This window comes from Nyctereutes procyonoides, unplaced genomic scaffold, assembly GCF_905146905.1.
Source record: "Nyctereutes procyonoides isolate TBG_1078 unplaced genomic scaffold, NYPRO_anot_genome, whole genome shotgun sequence".
Classification (NCBI taxonomy): Eukaryota; Metazoa; Chordata; class Mammalia; order Carnivora; family Canidae; genus Nyctereutes; species Nyctereutes procyonoides.
The window spans coordinates 8,441,560-8,461,796 of record NW_026575130.1 but is presented as its reverse complement, the minus strand read 5'-3'; the positions used below and the strand labels follow the sequence as shown (position 1 = coordinate 8,461,796).

At 36.1% G+C, this 20,237-nt stretch overlaps 1 protein-coding gene across 1 annotated transcript; it reads left to right on the top strand.

Moving 5' to 3' along the window:
• The first annotated feature begins 2,554 nt into the window (after positions 1-2,554).
• On the top strand, positions 2,555-19,885 carry RRH (retinal pigment epithelium-derived rhodopsin homolog). Its single transcript, XM_055342343.1, has 8 exons — positions 2,555-2,749; positions 7,855-8,045; positions 10,127-10,226; positions 10,761-10,914; positions 11,803-11,971; positions 16,799-16,977; positions 18,618-18,744; positions 19,354-19,885. The coding sequence occupies exons 1-7, from the start codon at positions 2,614-2,616 to the stop codon at positions 18,730-18,732; spliced, it is 1,044 nt and encodes a 347-aa protein (XP_055198318.1). The 5' UTR covers positions 2,555-2,613; the 3' UTR covers positions 18,733-18,744; positions 19,354-19,885.
• Positions 19,886-20,237: the final 352 nt, after the last annotated feature.

Genomic DNA, 20,237 nt, shown 5'->3' with positions numbered 1-20,237 from the left:
TGGAAGCAATGTGTAGATCAGTAGACAAACTACTTGAGGTTTCCCCTTTTACATCTTTTGGTCATTGGTTATCTGTATACTTTTATTTTCACATCTTAATTCCCCCTTTTTTTCCTTAACAGTTTTCTGGATTTCCTTTTTTTTTTTTTTTCTTAAAAGATGTTATTTATTTATTCCTGAGAGACAGAGATTGAGAGAGGCAGAGATAAAGGCAGAAGGAGAAGCAGGCTCCCTATGGGGAGCCCAATGTGGGACTTGATCGCAGAACCCTGGGATCATACCCTGAGCCGAAGGCAGATGCTCAACCGCTGGGCCACCCAGCATTCCTCTGGGGTTCCTTTGGGGCATTTAGTTTTGAATCAAGTTCACATGTTTAGGGAGCCTAACAGTGAATTCTGTACTGTGGTGTGGTAAATATCACTGAGTTCCATTGTAAAAGATATTTTGATGATTATTCACGTAATAAGTCTTTTGAGTTGTTAACTGAATAACATCTTGATTGCTTGCATCATGTTAAAATGTACTTGTTGTCATAGCAATGAAACAATTTAGTGGAATACAAGCAGTATTTCCTGACACTGTTAGAAATTCGGGAAGAGTTATGAAAGGATTGACTTCAGGCTAGTTGAAGTTTATCAGATTAAAGAATTGTGAGCTATATGTAAACAGGATATGCTTATAGTTCTATTTCTTAGTATTCTAAACCTCATCCCAATATATCTTTTCCTGTATCATAAAGGAAGCATGAACAAGTGGTTTGAATATACTTATCACATTCATACCTGTAAAGATTTTATCTACAACAGATGCATTTGGAATTATATTTTTCTTTCATTCTTATAAATAGAAATAATTATTTCTGGAAGATTTAAATGGTTGCTGATTTAAATGGATGCTACAACTAAGTACAATCCATTACAGAAAAGGAAGGGAACATGAACCTATGAACCAAAGAAAACTCAAAAAAAATTTGTTTTATTCTACATACTGAATGCAAACAACAAAACTTAAAACCCAACAACCCAGAGATTTTTTTTTTTAAAGGGAGATTCCTCTTAGGTGTTACGGTAATTGCTTTAGGGAATATTTGAAAATATTTTGATATTGGAATCTGATGAGATTCACTTTCCTCACATAGATACTCTTTGGATTGTTACTTGACATTTATAAGAATTTGAGTGTTGGTAGTTATAAGATCTGGGCAGATCAACCTGGTTCAACTTCATTTTATTTTTTAAAAATTTAAAGATTTTATTTATTTGACAGATTAGGAGGGAGCACGAGAAGTGGGGAGGGGCAGAGGGAGAGAGAAGTAGACTCTGCTGAGCAGAGAGTAGGGCTTCATCTCAGGATGATGAGACCATGACCTGAACAGAAGGCAGATGCTTAACCAGCTGAGCCACACAGGTGTCCCTTAGCTTTATTTTGTACATGGTGTGGAGGAATTGAGGCAAAGGATTATCTTGGGTCCTCTCCTGCTATGCCATTCTAGGAGTTCTAAATTAAATTAAGTGGGTATATATAGCCCTCTAGTGGTTTTGCTATATGCTTACACTGTTAACTTTGGTACATGTAGCATTTCTCTGAAGTTACTGATTTTGAAAAAATAGCTATTGAGAAGAATCAGATTTTAGTAATATTACATGACATAAATAATGGAGGGGAAAAGATGGTATTCTAACAATTTTCATGCTATATTATAACCCATTTCTGTAACCTACTTTTTGGGTTATTATAATATGGTCCAGAATATTAGAATTGCCCTGCACCTTACAAGATGAATGATTGCATCCAGATTCTTTGCTGATAAATGCTGTGATTGTTATCTGATAATTGTGCATATCAAAGCATAGGGTAAATTAAGTAAGGTACTTAGACTGTGAAGTAGATCATACATATCCATGCTATGAAATACAAACTACTAGTAAGTTAGACTTAAATTTATTGACCTGGAATTTATGATAGGACTTTGAGGAAGAAAAGGTACAGAATGATTTTATATGCATATCTCCCCATTTTGCTTAAAAGAAAAAAAGAAACTTCAAATCCTAGTATGAATATGTGTTTGTATAAGCAAAGAAAAACAGAAGATCTAAGCCAAAAAATATTACTACCTTTAGGGCAGTGAGATTTGGAAGGATAGAAAGATTACTTTATTATTTATGTCTGATTATTCAAATAGGGAAAAAGAAACAAATGAAAAAAATTGAAAGGCTCAACAGAAAGGAAACTTAATCTGAAAAGTTTTAGGTGACCAAGTTTGGTTTTTAATTTCAGAACTGATTTCCAGCAACAATGAGTTAAGTCAACTCCTGCTGATTTAGAGTTTGTTTATTGTTTTAATGGGAGGTGTGCACTTCATAATCTCCTTAGATACAAGACTGATGCCCAAAGTGTTTAAAATGTGTGGTGCTTGGTATTTCTCTTTATTTTGCTAATAAGCTTTTTCCTTGTTCTGGGATTTAAAATCCTTTCTTCTCCAGCCCAATTAAATTTGTTAAGAGGGCGTCTATGAAAAGGCCCTTCTTTGAGGTCTTTGAGTGGAACTGATTGGTTCTGAAAATTCTTCCTTCATTGGTTCTTAAAACATTTCATAATTATTGAAGGCTCATTATGAAGGCTGTCTCAATTTCTTCCTCCAAAATGCTAAGGAATAATTTAGACAACAGTACAGACTCTAAAAATGAAGATGGCTCCGTCTTTTCACAGACTGAACACAATATTGTTGCAGCTTACTTGATCACAGCAGGTATGGATGTTTACTTCATTAACCATTATTTTGCTTTTGAGTGGGTGAAGAAAAGGGGTTTTCAGCTTAAGGCAGGAGGAAAAGCATGGATTCAGAGATGTTTCAGGTTCCATATTGTTGACCAACAAGTCAGTTATTTTGTCTCAGTTGGGGTGCTCATGTGGTAAATAGGGATAATAATACTTGCCCTATTTCGTCGATGTGTAGCAAAGAGAAAGTAGGTGAAAGGATAAATGAAGGCATTGTTAATGATGGTTAATGCCACAAGTTATTTTGTATCTTGTGTAACAGTAGTGAAGTGGGACTGAGAAAAATTTTCTAGAAAATAATTCTTTTATGATCATCCATATAATTCGTTATTACGTTAAGTTTTTATTGGTGAAGAATGTGTTCCATGGCAAAAATATATATGCCATTTACTATTCTCATACATACTATTCATAGTCTTGTCTTGGTGGTGGAATCTAGTTAGGATGGAAAGGTCTTAGAAAAAGTTGCAAAAAGAGGTAGCAGATTATTGTCGCTGAGGACAGTTTGAAAATTCAGCTCATTCCCAGAATGCTGTATTGGGAAACTCTTGAGCTTTGGATTTCATCTTTTAGTATCTTTGCAACAATGAGCAACTTCCTTCAGCTTTTTCTTCCATTTTCTTATCTGAAAACAGGATAAGAATAAGGTAACTGTCATGATTGCTGAGAAGAGCAAAATTAAATGACCTAAATGACACATACAGTAGGTGTTGGATGCATACTTGTTTCTTTCTGCCCACCTGTACGCACTCATTGATGTATACTAAGGTTTAAGATAAAGGCATGTTTACTATATAAAAGGGGTGGAGGAAATGAAATAGAAGTTCCAACTTTTTAGCATATAGGTTGAATTGTATACATTTTATATTGAGCAGTCCCTTCATTTCCAACTTTATGCTCAGTAATAAGTTTTAGAAGTAACTCTTAAATTGGGTTATTGCCATTTTGTGGATTGGCTTATGAAAATTCTCAAATATATTCAAAAGTGGAGTGAAAAGTATCAGTTAATTTATAGTTGCTTAGTTTCCCTATAGTTCACAATTACTTCTGTGCTAGAAATTGTGGATCTTCAGTTAATTTTTGTAAATTTCAGTGATATGCTAACTTGTTCATTTGAATACCTCTGTATGATAAATACTGGACAAGTTATGTTTTCCTTTCGAAGTTTGTTGTTGAAACAATATGAGAAAACAATATGCTAATTAAAGAGAAAAATCTTTACAACTACATAGAAATACTTTGTATACAAACTTTTGATTTAGCTAGTTTTTTGTAGATGAACAAGAAAAACTGTCTTTTTAAAGTCTGTTTACAAAAGTAACATGCAAAGAAAATTTCTTGTTAAGAAATTGTTCCAGGTTCTTATGCCATAGCAGTAACAACAGTAGGAATTTTACTACCACTACTATGATGATGGTCATCACCACTACCACTACCACCGCCACTACTACTGCTACTGTTATTTGAATACTTGCACTGTTCTAAATACTTACACATACAGGATAATTCATCCTTATCCTTATGAGTTAGTTTTATCTTCTCCATTTATATAGATGAAGAGTTTAAATAATTTACCCAACACACATCTACTAATATCTACATCAGGATTTGAACCCAGGCATTTTGATTCTAGAGCACTCATGTAATCTCAAGGGCCAGTTTTACTGAGGAATATCATTTATTTATTCATTCATTCATTCATTCATCATTTATTTATTTATTTATTTATTTATTTATTTATTATTTGAGGAATATACCTTGAGGGTGTGTTGTGTTTTTGGTAGATAAACTGAAAGGAGCATATCTAACCTCTTCATGCTTCTGCTGAAAGATTTATTGTTCTTCAGGTCTCTTAGTTTTCCCCTTTTAACAAAACCCACTTATATTTCCAAATCAAAACCAAGGCTTTGCGGAGAAGAATTTAGTTAAAGCATTTTTTTCATTTGTTATCTTTACCAAGAGTTTATTAGTTTTGTTTTGTTTAAAATTTAATTTTCAATTTAATATGTTTCTTAGATTTTAGCTTACAAACTTTTACCAGCTTGAGCACTCTCCCTTTCTCCAGGTAAGGCTGGGAGGCAGGAGGACATGGTATATTGAGGGTCTAAAATAAGTTCATTATGGATGAATTGTAAAGTGAAGTGTAAGAGATATTAGGCTGCAGAGGAGGCTGTGGACCAGGTAATGAAGAATCACCTAAATGATGAGGAATCACTGAATGACACGATTCCATTTGCATCTTAGAAATACACTATAATAGTAGCTAAGAGACCACATACAAGCTGTTGTATGATTAAGAAGGATCCTGAAGAGGAAGAAGTGGCAATTGGGATAGAAGTAGACACATTCAAGAGTCAGAAGTTAGAATTGTTAGTTGTATGTGGCAATTGACTGAGAAGGAAATGAAGTGTCAAAGATGACAAGTTTTCTGTTTAGGGGTTCCTACTTAGATGGGGAAGCTATTCATCAAGATAGGAGTACACTTGGGAAAGAACAAATTTGAGGAAAAAAAGTCTCTGGGTTCAGTGTGAGAAATGCCCAGTAAAAAGCTGCATGTGTGGGTTTGAATTTTATGAGATCAATCTGGAAAGGAGCAGCATATAGGCTTGGATATGTATGAAATCACAGATTATGTGTTTAATGTTAAACGAAAGGGGGTCTAAGAAATTTGGACAATGCACATATCTAATAAGGTAGAGATGGAGAAAGGCCAGGGTATAGATTAAGTAGGATCTACCAAGAGATTATAAGAAAGCTACAGAAGCCAAGAGAAAATTACCTTAATTTAGACATAACTATTAAATGATCTATTGTCTACTCAGAAAATACCTGCAGCCAGGGAAATAGAGTAGAGAGCTTGAGATAGTGGCTGAATGGATAGAGAAAAAGGCCAAATTGTTTACCTCATACCCCCCATTATATCTAAGACCTACCCCAAAATACAATTACTTTATTCTGGTTGTGTACTGGTAGGCAACAACTTCTGCATTATGTTTTATATGACTTAAAATCATCAAATTTGTACTTAGCTTAGAAAGATTCAATTCATTAAGCTTTTTGGATGCATGCTACAATACTTGACACTATAAATAGAGCCAAAAGGGCACCTGACTGGCTCAATCAGTAGAGCATGTTTCCATCCATCCATGTTGGATGTAGAGATTACTTAAAAATAAAACCTTAAGAAAAAATTTTTAAAAAAGAGACGGAGAATCACTGAATTGGCTATCATTGTGCCTTACTTATGCTTTGCAAGAATAATAGAACTTAAACAATATGAGTTTTAATTGTGCTCTGTTTATTAAGTAAATTTGTTAACTGCTACATACTCATAGAACACAGAAGTCATTAGGAACCTGAAATCTAGATGAGAAAACTAGGAATACCTAAGAGTTAAATACAGCATCACATGAGATGAATTATGTATACTATAAGCAAGCACTTTGGAAATTTAGAGAAGAGAGAATACTGCGGGTAGGGGAAGGCTCTAGGGCAGAACTGGGCTTGAATAGAACTTTGAAGGATAGGTAGCATTTGAATAGATACAGGGAGAGAGTGTTTCAAATGGGAAAAATAAGAGTCAAAATTTACAACAAGCTTGTGTATGTGATAAATAACTAGAGTAGAGGGGTTGTTTGGCAAATGTGGTAATTTGCTTAGAGAAGGTGAAAACAGATTGAGTCAAAACCTGGAATATCAAGTTGGGACACGGGGGCTTTTATTCCACAGCCAATGGAGAGTATTGGAGTTCTGAGAAGAAAGATGGCTAATTTTATGTTAAAGCCAGCTTACTCTGCCAGCAGTATGAAGGGAAAAGAAAAGGAACCTGGAAGACTAGTGTCACAGGATCCTAAAAGAAAGTTTTGACTGAGGCCCCAAGATGTAATAGAAGTTCTTCGTCAGTTGCTACTTTTGGGTGTTGGTGTTTGGAAATCCTCCCTCTCTACAATTGCTGGGGGCTGCTCACCAATAGTACACTTCAAATACAACTCTTCTCTTGTTGCTTACCCCTCCTTTAGCCCCCAGGAATCTGGTAATGGCTCTAGCCTGTCCCAAAATCTATTCATTCCTCATCCCCACTGTTAGGACCTAGTGTGATCCACAACTAGCTTATGGGAAATTTATGCATCCTTCGCAGCATGTAGAGGTTGTTAATTGGGCTAACATGAGTGTCTGGTCCATTCAACAGTAGTACTCATTGTATATTAAAATACTACCATTCTAATTATGAAATCCAGTCATCTGTCTACTTGAGTCCATCCCGTCCCGGGGCATTGACAACAATGAGTTTCTGGCCCTGCAATGCTACGAGTCAGATCCCAGACTGTGGAAACTTGGAGGTATCATGTGTGAGGCTTCTCAATGTACCTAAAACCAGTCTGACTCCCTTTCTGAGTAGTCAAACCTTGCAGTGTGCATTCTATAAGGGGTCTGTGTGTGTGTGTGTGTGTGTGTGTGTGTGTGTTGCATGATGAACTCAGGTTTGAAGCTGTTGAATTTCCAAAAATACTGGAACAGTCATATGATCTTACACGTAGTAGATCCCTAGTAATGTTCAATGGGAATGAGTTTAATGAGAAGGGATATGGAACTGGAGCATGAGTCAGGGCTGGAAAGTGACAGAAGAGCTGTTAGGATAGGGTGATATCTTAAGGCTTGAGAAAGCAAACAAGAGAGAAAGAAAAGCCTCAGGCCTCAGGCCTCAGGAAGGAAGAAGAGGAAGTTAGACTGCCAAAAGAGATGGTATGGTCATACATATATCTTAAAAATCAGCAGAGGTGGTATCATGAAAGATAGGGGAGGGATTTCAAGGGCAGAGTGATTGACAGGGTATTAAAACCAGCCTTCAGTGCTCTATATGCAATCGGTAGATTTTTTGTTTTAATTTTATTATTTCCGTTTCACAAGAAGGGCTGGGAAGACACTACAACCAGTTTTAAGAACAGTTGGAGCTCATCAAATAAATGAACTAAAATGGACTTGCTATGTTTTTGAAGGGACTTAAATATTTAATTTTGAATACTACTTTTAAACATTCAAATTAAAGTGATTTTAATTTTTTGTATATGTTCTCAGGTATAATAAGTATTTTCAGCAACCTAATAGTTCTGGGCATCTTCATTAAGTATAAGGAACTTCGGACACCCACAAATGCAATTATCATTAACCTGGCTGTTACTGATATAGGAGTCAGTAGCATCGGATATCCCATGTCGGCAGCTTCAGATCTGTATGGAAGTTGGAAATTTGGATATGCAGGATGCCAGGTATCGGAGACATTTGGAATGAAAACAAAATAAAAGATTAAAGAGATATAAATTTAAACGTCTAAAAAAAAAATATCCTGGGACGCCTGGGTGGCTCAGTGGTTGAGCCTTTGGCTCAGGGTGTGATTCCGGTCTGGGGATCGGAGCCTGCTTCTCCCTCTATGTCTGCTTCTCTCTGTGTCTCTCAGGAATAAATAAATAATCTTTTTTAAAAATACAAAAATACAAAAACATCCCAAGGGTTTCAATCAAACAAGACAATGTAGGATAATAGATAGACTGCTCTTACTGAAAATAGCTTCAGAAGTGACTGGGAAATATATTCTTTAATAAGAGAAATGACATTGGTAGCATTCATTATATTTTCGAAATTTCCCTGACAAAACAAAAAATTTCCCCCAAAACAAAAAAATTAGCATTTAACCAGAGAAGAAAAGTAAAAATTTGCATATTCAAAAAACTTGCATATTGCAAATTCAAAAAGAAATATCCTGTTTTCATTTGAAACAATGAACTATTTAATGACAGTATCATAATATCCAAGTAATGTAGTGAGTTTACCAGTTTTTCCCCCAATGGAAAGTCCTCCAATGGAATTGCTATTAATTATATCCATTATTATTTTTACTGACAAGGAAATATATTAATTTGTATTAGGATAGTAGGCCATGGCTTTTGCTTGATTTTTACAAACAGTTTGCTATTTTAAGGTATAAAATTATAGAGAATAAAATGAGAGTAATAGAGTAATGGATACTCACATATATACCACCTGGTTTTGTCAAATCTTAATGTTTTGCAATATGTGCTTCAGGTTGTTTTGCTTTTTAAAGATAAAATACTTGAGGGGCACCTGCGTGGCTCAGTCAGTTAAGGGACTTATTCTTGGTTTGGGCTCAGGTCATGGTCTCAGGGTCGTGAGATGGAGCCCTATGTTGGCTCTGTATGCTCAGTGCACAGTCTGCTTGAGATTCTTACCCACCCTGCTAGTGTGCACACACTCTCTTTCTCAGTTAAATAAATAAGATCTTTAAAAAAAATAAAGATCTAAAACCTGAAAAATACTATTAAAGGCCATGCATTGCATACCATCCCCAATCTTACTTCCTTTTCTTCCATGAGTGTTTTTCTATCTTGGTACATATTTACCTGCAAATAAACTAAACATCCAGAAAACTGTTTGGATGTTTTAAGTTCTGTATAAATAATACATTGTTTATGTGATGCAATCTTATATGATTGTATGTTTTTGATGTTTATCCATGTTGATGGATGTAGCTGTAAGTCACTTTTTTAAATTACTACACGATATTCCATTTTATGAACATACCCCAGTGTATTTATTTTCCTGTTATTAAGCATTTATTCTCAGTTATTTTCTGTCACAAAACAAAGCTTCAAGTAAGCATTCTTTTGTCTCTACAATACATAAGAGGTTCTTTAAACATCTTGTTTATGAGAAAGATGGTTGGGTTGTAGAGCATATTCATCTTCAACTTCATCAGATATGGCCAAATTTGCTCTCCAAAATGGGTATGCCAATTATGGGAACTTTGATTATTCCACATTCTCTCCACCGCTTGGAGTTGCCAGACTTTTATTTTTTTTATCACTTTGGTGGGTGTGAAATGGTACTTATAATTTGCACTTCTTTGAATATGTATTGTGGTTTACATCTTATATCATAAACATTCAGGTTTCCTCTTGTATGAATAGCTCATTTTTGTTTGTCTTTTCTTTTTGTTGAATTGTTTATCTTGTGAACACTAATATTTTGTTGGTTATATGCACTGCACTTAATTTATGGTTTGTTTTTTGCATTATGTTTATAGAGTATGTTGTATAGAAGTTTTACTTTAAGTCTTAAAATTTTAAAAGTTTATTTTCATTAATGAAGACCTAAAACACTTTCCACAAATGTCTTTAGTAAGCCAGTTACAATATGACAATAGAAAATTTATTCTAAAATTATTAAAAAACATTCAATGTATTTAAAATGTATTCTGGCCATGGAATAAAAATGTAAATGTCTCTTGGGAGGGTGTATAGAATGGTGTATTCTTTCCAATTTTGAATTTTAGATTTATGCCGGATTGAATATCTTTTTTGGAATGGCAAGTATTGGATTACTCACTGTTGTGGCCATGGATCGATACCTGACCATCTGTAGTCCTGACACAGGTATAGCACTTCTCTCAACTTTCCCAACGAATTCATTTCTTGCTTAAGTACCACTCACACACATTCACTTTAAAATATAAATGTAATGAGTTGTAATCATGGTCAGTTATTTCTCTGACAGTCCTTGTTCAAAAATTTCAATGATTTCCTATGATACTTAGAATAAAATCCAAATTTCACAGCACAACCTACGAGGCTCTGTGTGGTCTGGCCCTTGGCTATCTTTCCAGCTTTGGCAAGGACACCCTATGGGGTACTGGCCTAGGCTTTTCCCATTTCAGGGATCTTTGTAAATGTGCCTGGAGCGTGTTTCTCCCTGCTTATTCTCTGACTGATCCTTTTTATCATTCAGGTGCCAGCTTAAATGCCTTTTTTCCCCCTAAATATGAATTCAGGTAGATAGGCTCTGAGTGAACTGAAGTGCTTTGCAAAGAATCTACTTCATAGCAATGTTAAGTAATCAGTTAAAACAAGGTGAAGATATGAATTTCATCAGTGGCAAGTGATGCTAATATTTCATCTGTTTGTTAATAGGAAGAAGAATGACCACCAACACTTACATCAGCATGATTCTGGGGGCCTGGCTCAATGGTCTCTTTTGGGCTTTGATGCCTATTATAGGGTGGGCTAGTTATGCCCCGGATCCTACTGGGGCTACTTGTACCATAAACTGGCGGAAAAATGATGCGTAAGAGACACATTTTCACTTCATAATCAACTGTTTCTAATGTAGACATTTTTTTTGTAATTTCAAATTTAAGCTCAGAGCAAATGCTTCCTTACAGAATATGGCAAAGTGCTTCCCTGGTAGTGATGATGCAATTCTAGCATTGAATTATGCTTGTTTGCAAGTAAAGGCCATCCAGCTCCATTACCGTCCTTACCCTCTTCTGTCCTCTGTCTCCTGGGGCAGCAGAGTGGGTAGAGAGCACCCATTGGGTATTGGCATCTCAGGAGTAGAATCTGAAAGGGAAAACGGAATGTTAGTATCGCTAGACAGCATGTGGCTTTGCCGAAAGCCCAGGCTGACTCCCGACTATCTTTTCAAGATGATCTGGTGATAAAGCTGGAATGACCCAGTAAAAGCAAATCACCATAAGGATTTGCTTGCTCCTTAGTGATGCTCTTCTGTATTTACCAGGGAAAAGAGGGTAACTTTGTTAAAGAAAATGAAAGATCACTCAGAAAAACAGAAAATTTCTCTCAAACTAAATCTAAATCTTAAACTTTCTGTAGAGGGTCAATAAGTAAATATTTTAGGCTTTACAGACAAGACTGTCTCTGTTCTAATGATTCATCCCTGCCTGTGAAAGCAGCCATAGACAGTATGTAAAAGAATGTAGTTCCAATAAAATTTAATTTACAAAGACAGATGATAGACTGGGTGTGGCCCATGGGCCATAGTTTGCCAACCCCTAGCCTAAATGAACTAGTTAAATATTCTTTCCAACCTACTTAATAATATAGTGACTGTTGAGCAGCGCCAGTATTATTTTTAGTAATTGTCCTGTTTCCTTTTCCTTATTCAGCACATGAAACAAATAGAGATTTAATGATTCCCTTTTCTTATTTTCAGATTTTTTGTTTCTTTCACGATGACAGTTATTGCAGTAAATTTTATTGTGCCCTTGACAGTGATGTTTTACTGCTATTACCATGTCACTCGATCCATTAAATGCCATACTACTAGTAACTGCACTGAGTATCTCAACAGAGATTGGTCAGACCAGGTAGATGTAACAAAGGTAAGACATTAAAATTCTTAAAATGTTTTTGTAATGGAGCTTTTACGCCTATGTGATCCATATTACAATCACCTCTCCCCAGCACCTGATGCTTACTCTCTGGCTCTTTTTCTTGTGTTTGTCTCCATATTTTTAAAATTTATTTTATTTTTTAATTTTTAATTTTTAATTTTTTTTGTCTCCATATTTCTAAATGATGTGTTTGTCTGCTGTTTTGGGTATTTTTTGTTTGCTATCACTCTTGATTTCCTACTATAGACAATGAGAGTGTATTTCTCTTACACCATCTTTCCTACTCCTCCACCCTGACCTTTCTTCTCCTCTTCTTGTCTGCATAAGGTTACTATTTGGTTACATTGTTGTACATTATCATAACTACCTAAATTCTGTTTACTACAGATCTCTGTAGGGTTCTGTGATTTGTATTTTTTAATCATTTTTTTTCTTTTGGGGCTAATAATTCATTCACGTCTTTTATATTCTCTTCCTCCTTCTCTCAGTCCTCTCTTCTGCTTCCCTCTGTCCTCCGCACTCCCCATAGTTTTGTTTGCTTGCTATTCTGTGTACTTGTCATGAATTCATCTCTAAACTCCCCACCAGAGGCACCAATCTTCTCTCAGTGTTTCAAATGCATCAGAAACTAACTGACTTCATCCTTTATTTGGAACTATCCCTCTTGGAGCTCTCAAGCATCTTGTTCTGCCCTGGCCCTTCTCTAAGACCACTGCCAGCATCCTCAGATCTTATCAACAGCTGGGAATGCCTTTGGCCTCTCTTCTGAGGTGAATTGCCCGTTTTCTGGCGTGTGTATCTTCCTTTTTCTTGGTTACTTGCTCTCATTTGGTGGAACACATTCTCAGGTAGATTTCTGAGAAGGTTATAGGGAGGTAAATTATTAAAGATTTTATTGCCATATCTTAATTCTATGACCATATTTGACTGTTAACCTCACATGGAATTTTAAATAGAAAAATGATTTTCAAGGACACCTGGGTAGCTCAGCTGTTAAGCATCTTCCTTCAGCCCAGGGAGTGATCCTGGAAACCCGGGATCAAGTCCCACGTCAGGCTACCTGCATGGAGCCGTCTTCTCCCTCTGCCTGTGTCTCTGCCTCTCTCTCTCTCTCTCTCTCTCTCTCTCTGTGTCTCTCATGAATGAGTAAATAAAATCTTAAAAAAAAGAAAAATGACTTTTAAAAAATTTCATTTATCTATTCATGAGAGACACAGAGAGAGAGAGGCAGAGACGCAGGCAGAGGGAGAAGTAGGCTCCGTGCAGGGAACCTGACTTGGGACTCGATCCCAGTTCTCTGGATCAGGCCCTGGACTGAAGGTGGCGCTAAACCGCTGAGCCACCGGGCTGCCCAGAAAAATGATTTTCAGGGTTTTGAAGGCGTTGCTCTATAGTCTCCTAGCTTCCAGTGTTGCTATTGTGAAGGCTGACAGCATTTCAGTAACTGACCCTTTGTAGTGTTCTATGTTCTCTCTGGAAGCTTGAAGGATCATTTCTGTGTTCCATGGTGATGTGCCTTGAGGGAGCTCTTTATTCACCCATGTACTGGGTATGTGGTGAGTGCTTTCAATATGAGGACTCAAGTCTTCCCCTTCTAGGAGATTTCTTGTATTATTTCTCTGGTGATTTCCTTTCTATGTTTTGTTTTTTCTATTCTCTTTCTGGAAGTCTTTTTTTCTTTTTCTTTTTTTTTTCTTTTTTTTTTTTGGTATTGAATCTTCTGGATATATCTTCTAATTTTCTTAATTTTCTCTCCTACGTTGACCCTGTCTTGGACTTTGTTTGTTTTTTGTTTCTACTTTCTGCAAGATTTTCTCAACCATATCTGGTCTGAAATTGGGTTAGAAAAGTGAGGCTCAAGCCTTGGGTGTGAAATTTAAGCGGGCACCAAAAAACTCAGCAATCCAAAAAAAAAAAAAAGTAGCTAATGTAGTATTTTTTAAAAATAAGAATTAACGTCACATCAGAAAGGGAGACAAACCATAAGAGACTCTTAACTATAGAAAATGAACTGAGGGTTGATGAAAGGGAGGTCGGTGGGGGGATGGGGCAACTGGGTGATGGGCATTAAGGATGGCTTGTTATGTAATGAGCACTGGGTGTTATATGCACTGATGAATCATTGAACTCTATCTCCGAAACTAATAATACCCTATATGCTAATTAATTGAATTTAAATTTAAAAATTAATTTAAAAAACCATATTGAACAAAATATAAAATTTTAAATAAACACAGCATATGACCCTGCACTTGCATGACATACTTCATACCCTAATCTTGGCTAACCACATCATTCAACCTTTCTAGTGCATTTTAAAAATTCTGCCCTTTCTTTTTCAGCTAGGGTAAAGGATAAAAATGGTTTTAATAGATAAAAAGAGTTATTTTACACCCTCTACTCCTTTCCTGTAGCCTCCTTTTCTTTTATGGATATATATCTTCTCTCATTTCTGTGATGGTATTATGTATATACTTACATTTTCCTCTGTTCATCACATATTTTTTGTTTCCCCTGAATTTCTGTACCAATTTTTTGGGTATCTTTTTTTAAAAAAATTATTTTTGAAGTATAGTTGACATACAATGTTATATTATTTTCAAGTGTACAACATAGTGATTTGATGTTTCTCTACATTACACAACGTTCACCACAATAATTATAGCTCCTGCCTGTCACCTTACAATGTTACTACATTATTGACTATATTCCCTATGCTGTACTTCTCATCCCTGTGACTAACTTATTTTATAACTGGAAGTTTGTACCTAATCTCCTTTACCTATTTTGCCCATCCCCCTATATTTCTCTCCTCTGGCAATCACCAGTTCTCTGTATTTATGGGTCTATTTCTGTTTTTTGTTTGTTCATTTGTTTTGTTTCTTAGATACCACATATAAATGAAATCATATAGTATTTATCTTTCTCTGTTTGACTTCTTTCACTTAACATAATATACTCTAGTTCCATCCACATTGTTACAAATGGCAAGATTTCATTTTAATGGCTAAGTAATATTCCATTGTGTGTGTGTGTATGTGTGTGAGTGTGTGTGCTCCTGAACCATTTTTGTCTCTGCCTGTCAGTTTGTTTCCTCAATGTGTGGTGGTCAATGACTGTCTCTTGCATGCATATTTAAGAGTGATGCACTAAAATGCTGATTGTAAGCTCTGAGCATTCACATTCACTGGGATGTTCCTTTGGGGGAATTTCTGATGCTCTGTGTCTGAATGTATTTTCTTCTGGGCTGGTCAGTTTCCAAGAAGTTTCTTTTTTGTTCCTAAGAGGGAAGCATAAGTCTGTCTCCTGTACTGTTATGGCTCAGAGCAGGGCAGCATGCAGCACCTCTCTTTCAGTACACTGTTCCCGCTCTCAGCTGAGCCTGGTGCCTTCTAGTTTCTTGCCTCTTACTCTGAATCTCTGGATTCTTCTGGGGAGAGGAAGGGGAATTGCCTGTTTGAGTGGTGAGTGGTGAGGGGATTCAGAAATCTAATTGCTTCTTTTTGCGGATTTCAATGAGTTCTGCTATATCTCTACATTCAGAGCCAGCTTGTTACCTTCAATTCCAGGGACTTTATGTACTGTTGTGGAATGGATTAGTCTGTATTTAGTTTTCCCCTGCTGCTGGCTCTTTTTAAAATTTTTTATTTATTTTAAAATTATTCTTGTGTCTGATAAGTAATTTGCTGCTTATCCAATGATTAATAAGTTTTAGTTTTTATAAAGCTATTGTCTAATCTGTGATTCTCAATCCTTGTGGGTTTTTATCTTTTTTTTTAAGATTTTATTTATTTACTTTAGAGAGAGAATGAGTGAAACATTCTTCACTCATGAGTGGAGTGGAGTAGAGGGAGAGGAAAAAGTAGACTCCCAGCTGAGCAGGGAGCCCAATGTGGGGCTCCATCCCAAGATCCCCAGATCATGACCTGCACAGAAGGCAGATGCTTCACTGACTGAACCACCCAGGCGCCCCTGGGTATTTATCTTTTTAAACCTCTTTTCCATCATCTTAGTGGATAATCAATAAAGAACAACATAAAAATTATAATTTTTTATTTAAACAAGCTGCAAGGGGGAACCTCTTTACAAACTATCTGTACTGTGCATATATATTGAGCTCAAATCATCTGTTCAGAATTCAATGAACTCAATATAGAATTTTGTTTTTTTCCAGGTTGAATTTAGAAGGTTAGAAAGTTATAGTTTAGATTAGCAGATAATGACAGTGAGGGCAAAAAGCACAGTTTCAGCAGTCCATAGCACAATTATTAGAAATGGGTTAGGAGTGGGTTTTCATCTGCCTCTCATCAAAGCCAGCTTTAGTATTCCTCTCTAGCACACCAAAAGAAAGAGGATATTCTTTACATTTGTATAACATTCTATCCATTTAACAAGTCCTTGTTATCATAGAGACTTTGAGTCACACAGGCAAAGTACAACAAGGTTTGGGAAAATTCAGTTTTTCCTCTATGTCATCATCAACATAAATTTATTCAAAGTCCACTCTAGATAATTTTTCATACTATTTTAAATATATTAGCTATTTTGGGCACCTGGGTGGTTCAGTGGTTGAACATCTGCCTTTGGCTCAGGTCGTGATCCTGGGGTCCTGGGATTAAGTCCCACCCACACTGGGCTCCCCACGGGGAGCCTACTTCTCCTTCTGCCTATATCTCTGCCTCTCTCTCCCTGTGTCTCTCAGAAATAAATAAATAAAATCTTTTATATATATATATATATGTATGTATATATATATATATTAGCTATTTCAATATTTTAGATATTGGGTTTGCCAAACATTGATTTATCTTACAGATGTCCGTGATAATGATATTTATGTTTCTGGTGGCCTGGTCCCCTTATTCCATTGTGTGCTTATGGGCTTCTTTCGGTGACCCAAAGAAGATTCCTCCCTCAATGGCCATCATAGCTCCACTATTTGCAAAATCTTCTACATTCTACAATCCCTGTATTTACGTGGTTGCTAATAAAAAGTAAGTACTGTTTCAAATGCTTTTAAATTTAAGAAAATGGATATAGAAAGAATTTTAAAAAGATTTTTGAGGAGGCAAGTGACAGAAACTCACTTCAAACTAGTGTACGAATTATTTGGCTCATGCAATATGTGTCCAGGCCCTTAAATACCTAGAGCTCCAGTGACAGCCTCTTCCCACATGGAGGCAAGATGATTACGGCAACCCAAGACCCACGTTCTACCATAAGCTAAGCATCCCCAAATTTGAGTTTCAATTCAGATGACTCTCCAGCAGAAAAGCTGCTGGACGGTGGTTGGTGGCCTCAGTTTAATTCTCATGATTACCCCCCACTCCCAATACATGGAATTGATTTTCCAAAGAAAAGAGTGGTTCTATTATCAGAAAATGGACAAGGTGAGGAAGGCAATTTATGCTCCTTAAGTGGGTGGCATAGTTGCATATTTATTAAAAAGAAGCTATTCAAATGCAAGGGAAAAACTCAGTTCCAAAATAAATGGGCTTCAGGAGTGGATAGTCGTTGAGGATAATAAAGAATCCTTCCTTCTCCCTTTGTTGGAACTCAACAAAGATTTCTTTTCTGTCTCCTCAGTGAAGCCTAGATTACTTTATTTCCTGTTACTGCTGAAAGATGGAATAACCAATTTATTGACCTTAAATATTTGATCAGAAAAATCTCAGTAGAGGCCAGGTAATTTGATACTGAAATGCAAACTTTTGTGTTTATGCACATGTTTGGGAGAGCCGTGTTAGCTACAGGTATACAAAGAAACATAAACACTGTCAAGACCAAACAGACCACATAAGAAGACTAAAGAACGTACTTTAAATTCAGAGTCTATTTGTAGTTCTTTTGGAAAGATTATTTTCAAACTCCCCTTAATTTCAACTGGCATTTGCTCAGAAGAACAAATGTGTAAAATACACATTCTCAGTTCAAGTAAATTGTGACTGACATTCAAAGTATCATCCTCCGGATGTCTGGGTGTGGTTGAGCATCTGCTTTCGGCTCAGGGAGTAATCCTGGGACCCAGGATCGAGTCTCGCATTGGGCTCCCTGCAAGGAGCCTTCTGCCTGTGTCTCTGCTTGTCTCTCTCTGTGTCTCTCATGAATAAATCAATAAATAAATCTTTAAAAAAACAACAAAAACAAAAACAAAGTGTCATCCTCAATACACATAATTATTGATTTTTATTAAATATCTTCAATGTTTATAATCAATGGTGCATATTTGGCCTTTAACTATACTGTATACTTTATACATTTATGAATATGCTTTTTAAAAAGATTTTATTTATTTGAGACAGAGAAAGTGAGCAAGTGGGTATGCTTCTGTCTGGGGAAGGGACAGAGGGAGGGACAGAGGGAGAAGCAGGCTCTACACTGAGCAAGGAGCCTGATACAGGGCTCCATCCCAGGACCCTGGGATCAGGGCCTGAGCTGAAGTTAGATGCTCAACCGACTGAGCCACCCAGGCACCCCATTTATGAATATCATTAACAGAAGATGTTAAAGTCCAAAGCAAAAATTTATTTGGAGATGTCAATTAGCAATAGAGGCATCTTAGCCATGTTTGAAAATGCTTTAAAAGTTCTAAGTCATTATAGGATAATGCCAGATTTCCCCTTTCTTACTATAGATTTCGGAAGGCAATATTTGCCATGTTCAAATGTCAGACTCATCAAGCAATGGCCGGGACGAGTATTTTACCAATGGATGTATCTCAAAACCCGCTGGCTCCTGGAAGAAACTGAAATAAGAGAAAAGTACATAGTATTAAAATATTTTGTTGCTTCTCCCCCATGGTTTAGTTTTATTTTAAATATGATCTGTTTAGATCAGAGGTAGACAGAGATTATTGTCTTACTACACCCTCAATTCCTCAAGTGTAGCTTCTAGTTCTTCTATTTGTGGGATGGCTACTGTAGTGAGTGTTTATTTCCTTTATATGAGCTTAACTATTCATTACCTTGGATGCACAGGCACTTGAGACCCATTCTCTTTCTCCCAATCATGGCATTCAATGACCTGGTAACTGGTGTGGGCCCTCCACTAGACTAGAAGAAGCCACTATTTTAATGTTAAAATAAATTAATAATAATAATAGTCTTCAATAAGTAAATTACTGAAATGAGTTGTTGGATATTCCTAGGTAGATGGAAAACATTTTTAGCATTTCACACTTTTAAAATTGCAATGCAATTATTAACCTCTACTATTTAACAAAAATAATTGAACGACTATTAAACACATTGCTTCTAAATCACATTAGTTGATGCACATGTGTACATTACATAGCAATATAATCTTTGCATATTATGTATTCTTCATTTTTTTTTAAAATTTTTTTTTTAATTTTTATTTATTTATGATAGTCACAGAGAGAGAGAGAGAGAGGGGCGCAGAGACACAGGCAGAGGGAGAAGCAGGCTCCATGCACCGGGAGCCCGACGTGGGATTCGATCCCGGGTCTCCAGGATCGCGCCCCGGGCCAAAGGCAGGCGCCAAACCGCTGCGCCACCCAGGGATCCCGTATTCTTCATTTTTAATTAACATTTTTCTGTATATGTATTTCCATATGTTTGCCACTAGAATTAATCAGGGAGGTTTGTGTATTTGTTCTCTTTTTCCTTTGTTTGTCTGAAATTTATTTTTATTGTGGCAAGAACACAACATGTGATCTACTCTCTTAACCAGTTTTTGTCTACAATACAGTATTGGTAACTATAAGTACAGTAGTATATAGCAGATCTGTAGAACTTCTTATCTTGTTTAACTGAAACTTTATGTATATTGATAGCTGGATGCTTGTTCTTTGGTGTATCTTTAGCAGGTAGATGCATTTTGCCTGGCATGTAATAGTCACTCAATAAAAAAAAATTGTTGAATGCTGAATGCATTTATAAACTCATGCATTTGTTGTCTTAAATAACCATTGTTTAAATAGTTGACATTTAAAATCTGCAGTTTTTTATTTTAATTGAGCAAATTTTTCTAGCTTTACTGTTTCTATATGCATCCTATCATTTTTAAATAACATTTCCTACAATATTCTTATTTTTATAGAATTGGCTCTCTTTTGAAAAGGTTTTTGGTTAAAAGATGATTGATAGAATCACTCAGTACAATAACACGATTAAATTATATGTGTGTGTGTGTTATCAGGCAGGGGCAATCAGGAGGTACTTGACATGCCCAGATATATATAAATGTGTGTGTGTGTGTGTGTGTGTGTGTGTGTGTGTATAAAACCTAAATC

Excerpts from the sequence above, each read along its gene's own strand:
- RRH (XM_055342343.1), top strand. The coding sequence starts at position 2,614 with ATGAAGGCTGTCTCAATTTCTTCCTCCAAAATGCTAAGGAATAATTTA. Across the intron at positions 11,972-16,798 it reads ACCAGGTAGATGTAACAAAG|ATGTCCGTGATAATGATATT; the intron begins GTAAGACATTAA and ends TTTATCTTACAG. Across the intron at positions 16,978-18,617 it reads TACGTGGTTGCTAATAAAAA|ATTTCGGAAGGCAATATTTG; the intron begins GTAAGTACTGTT and ends TTCTTACTATAG.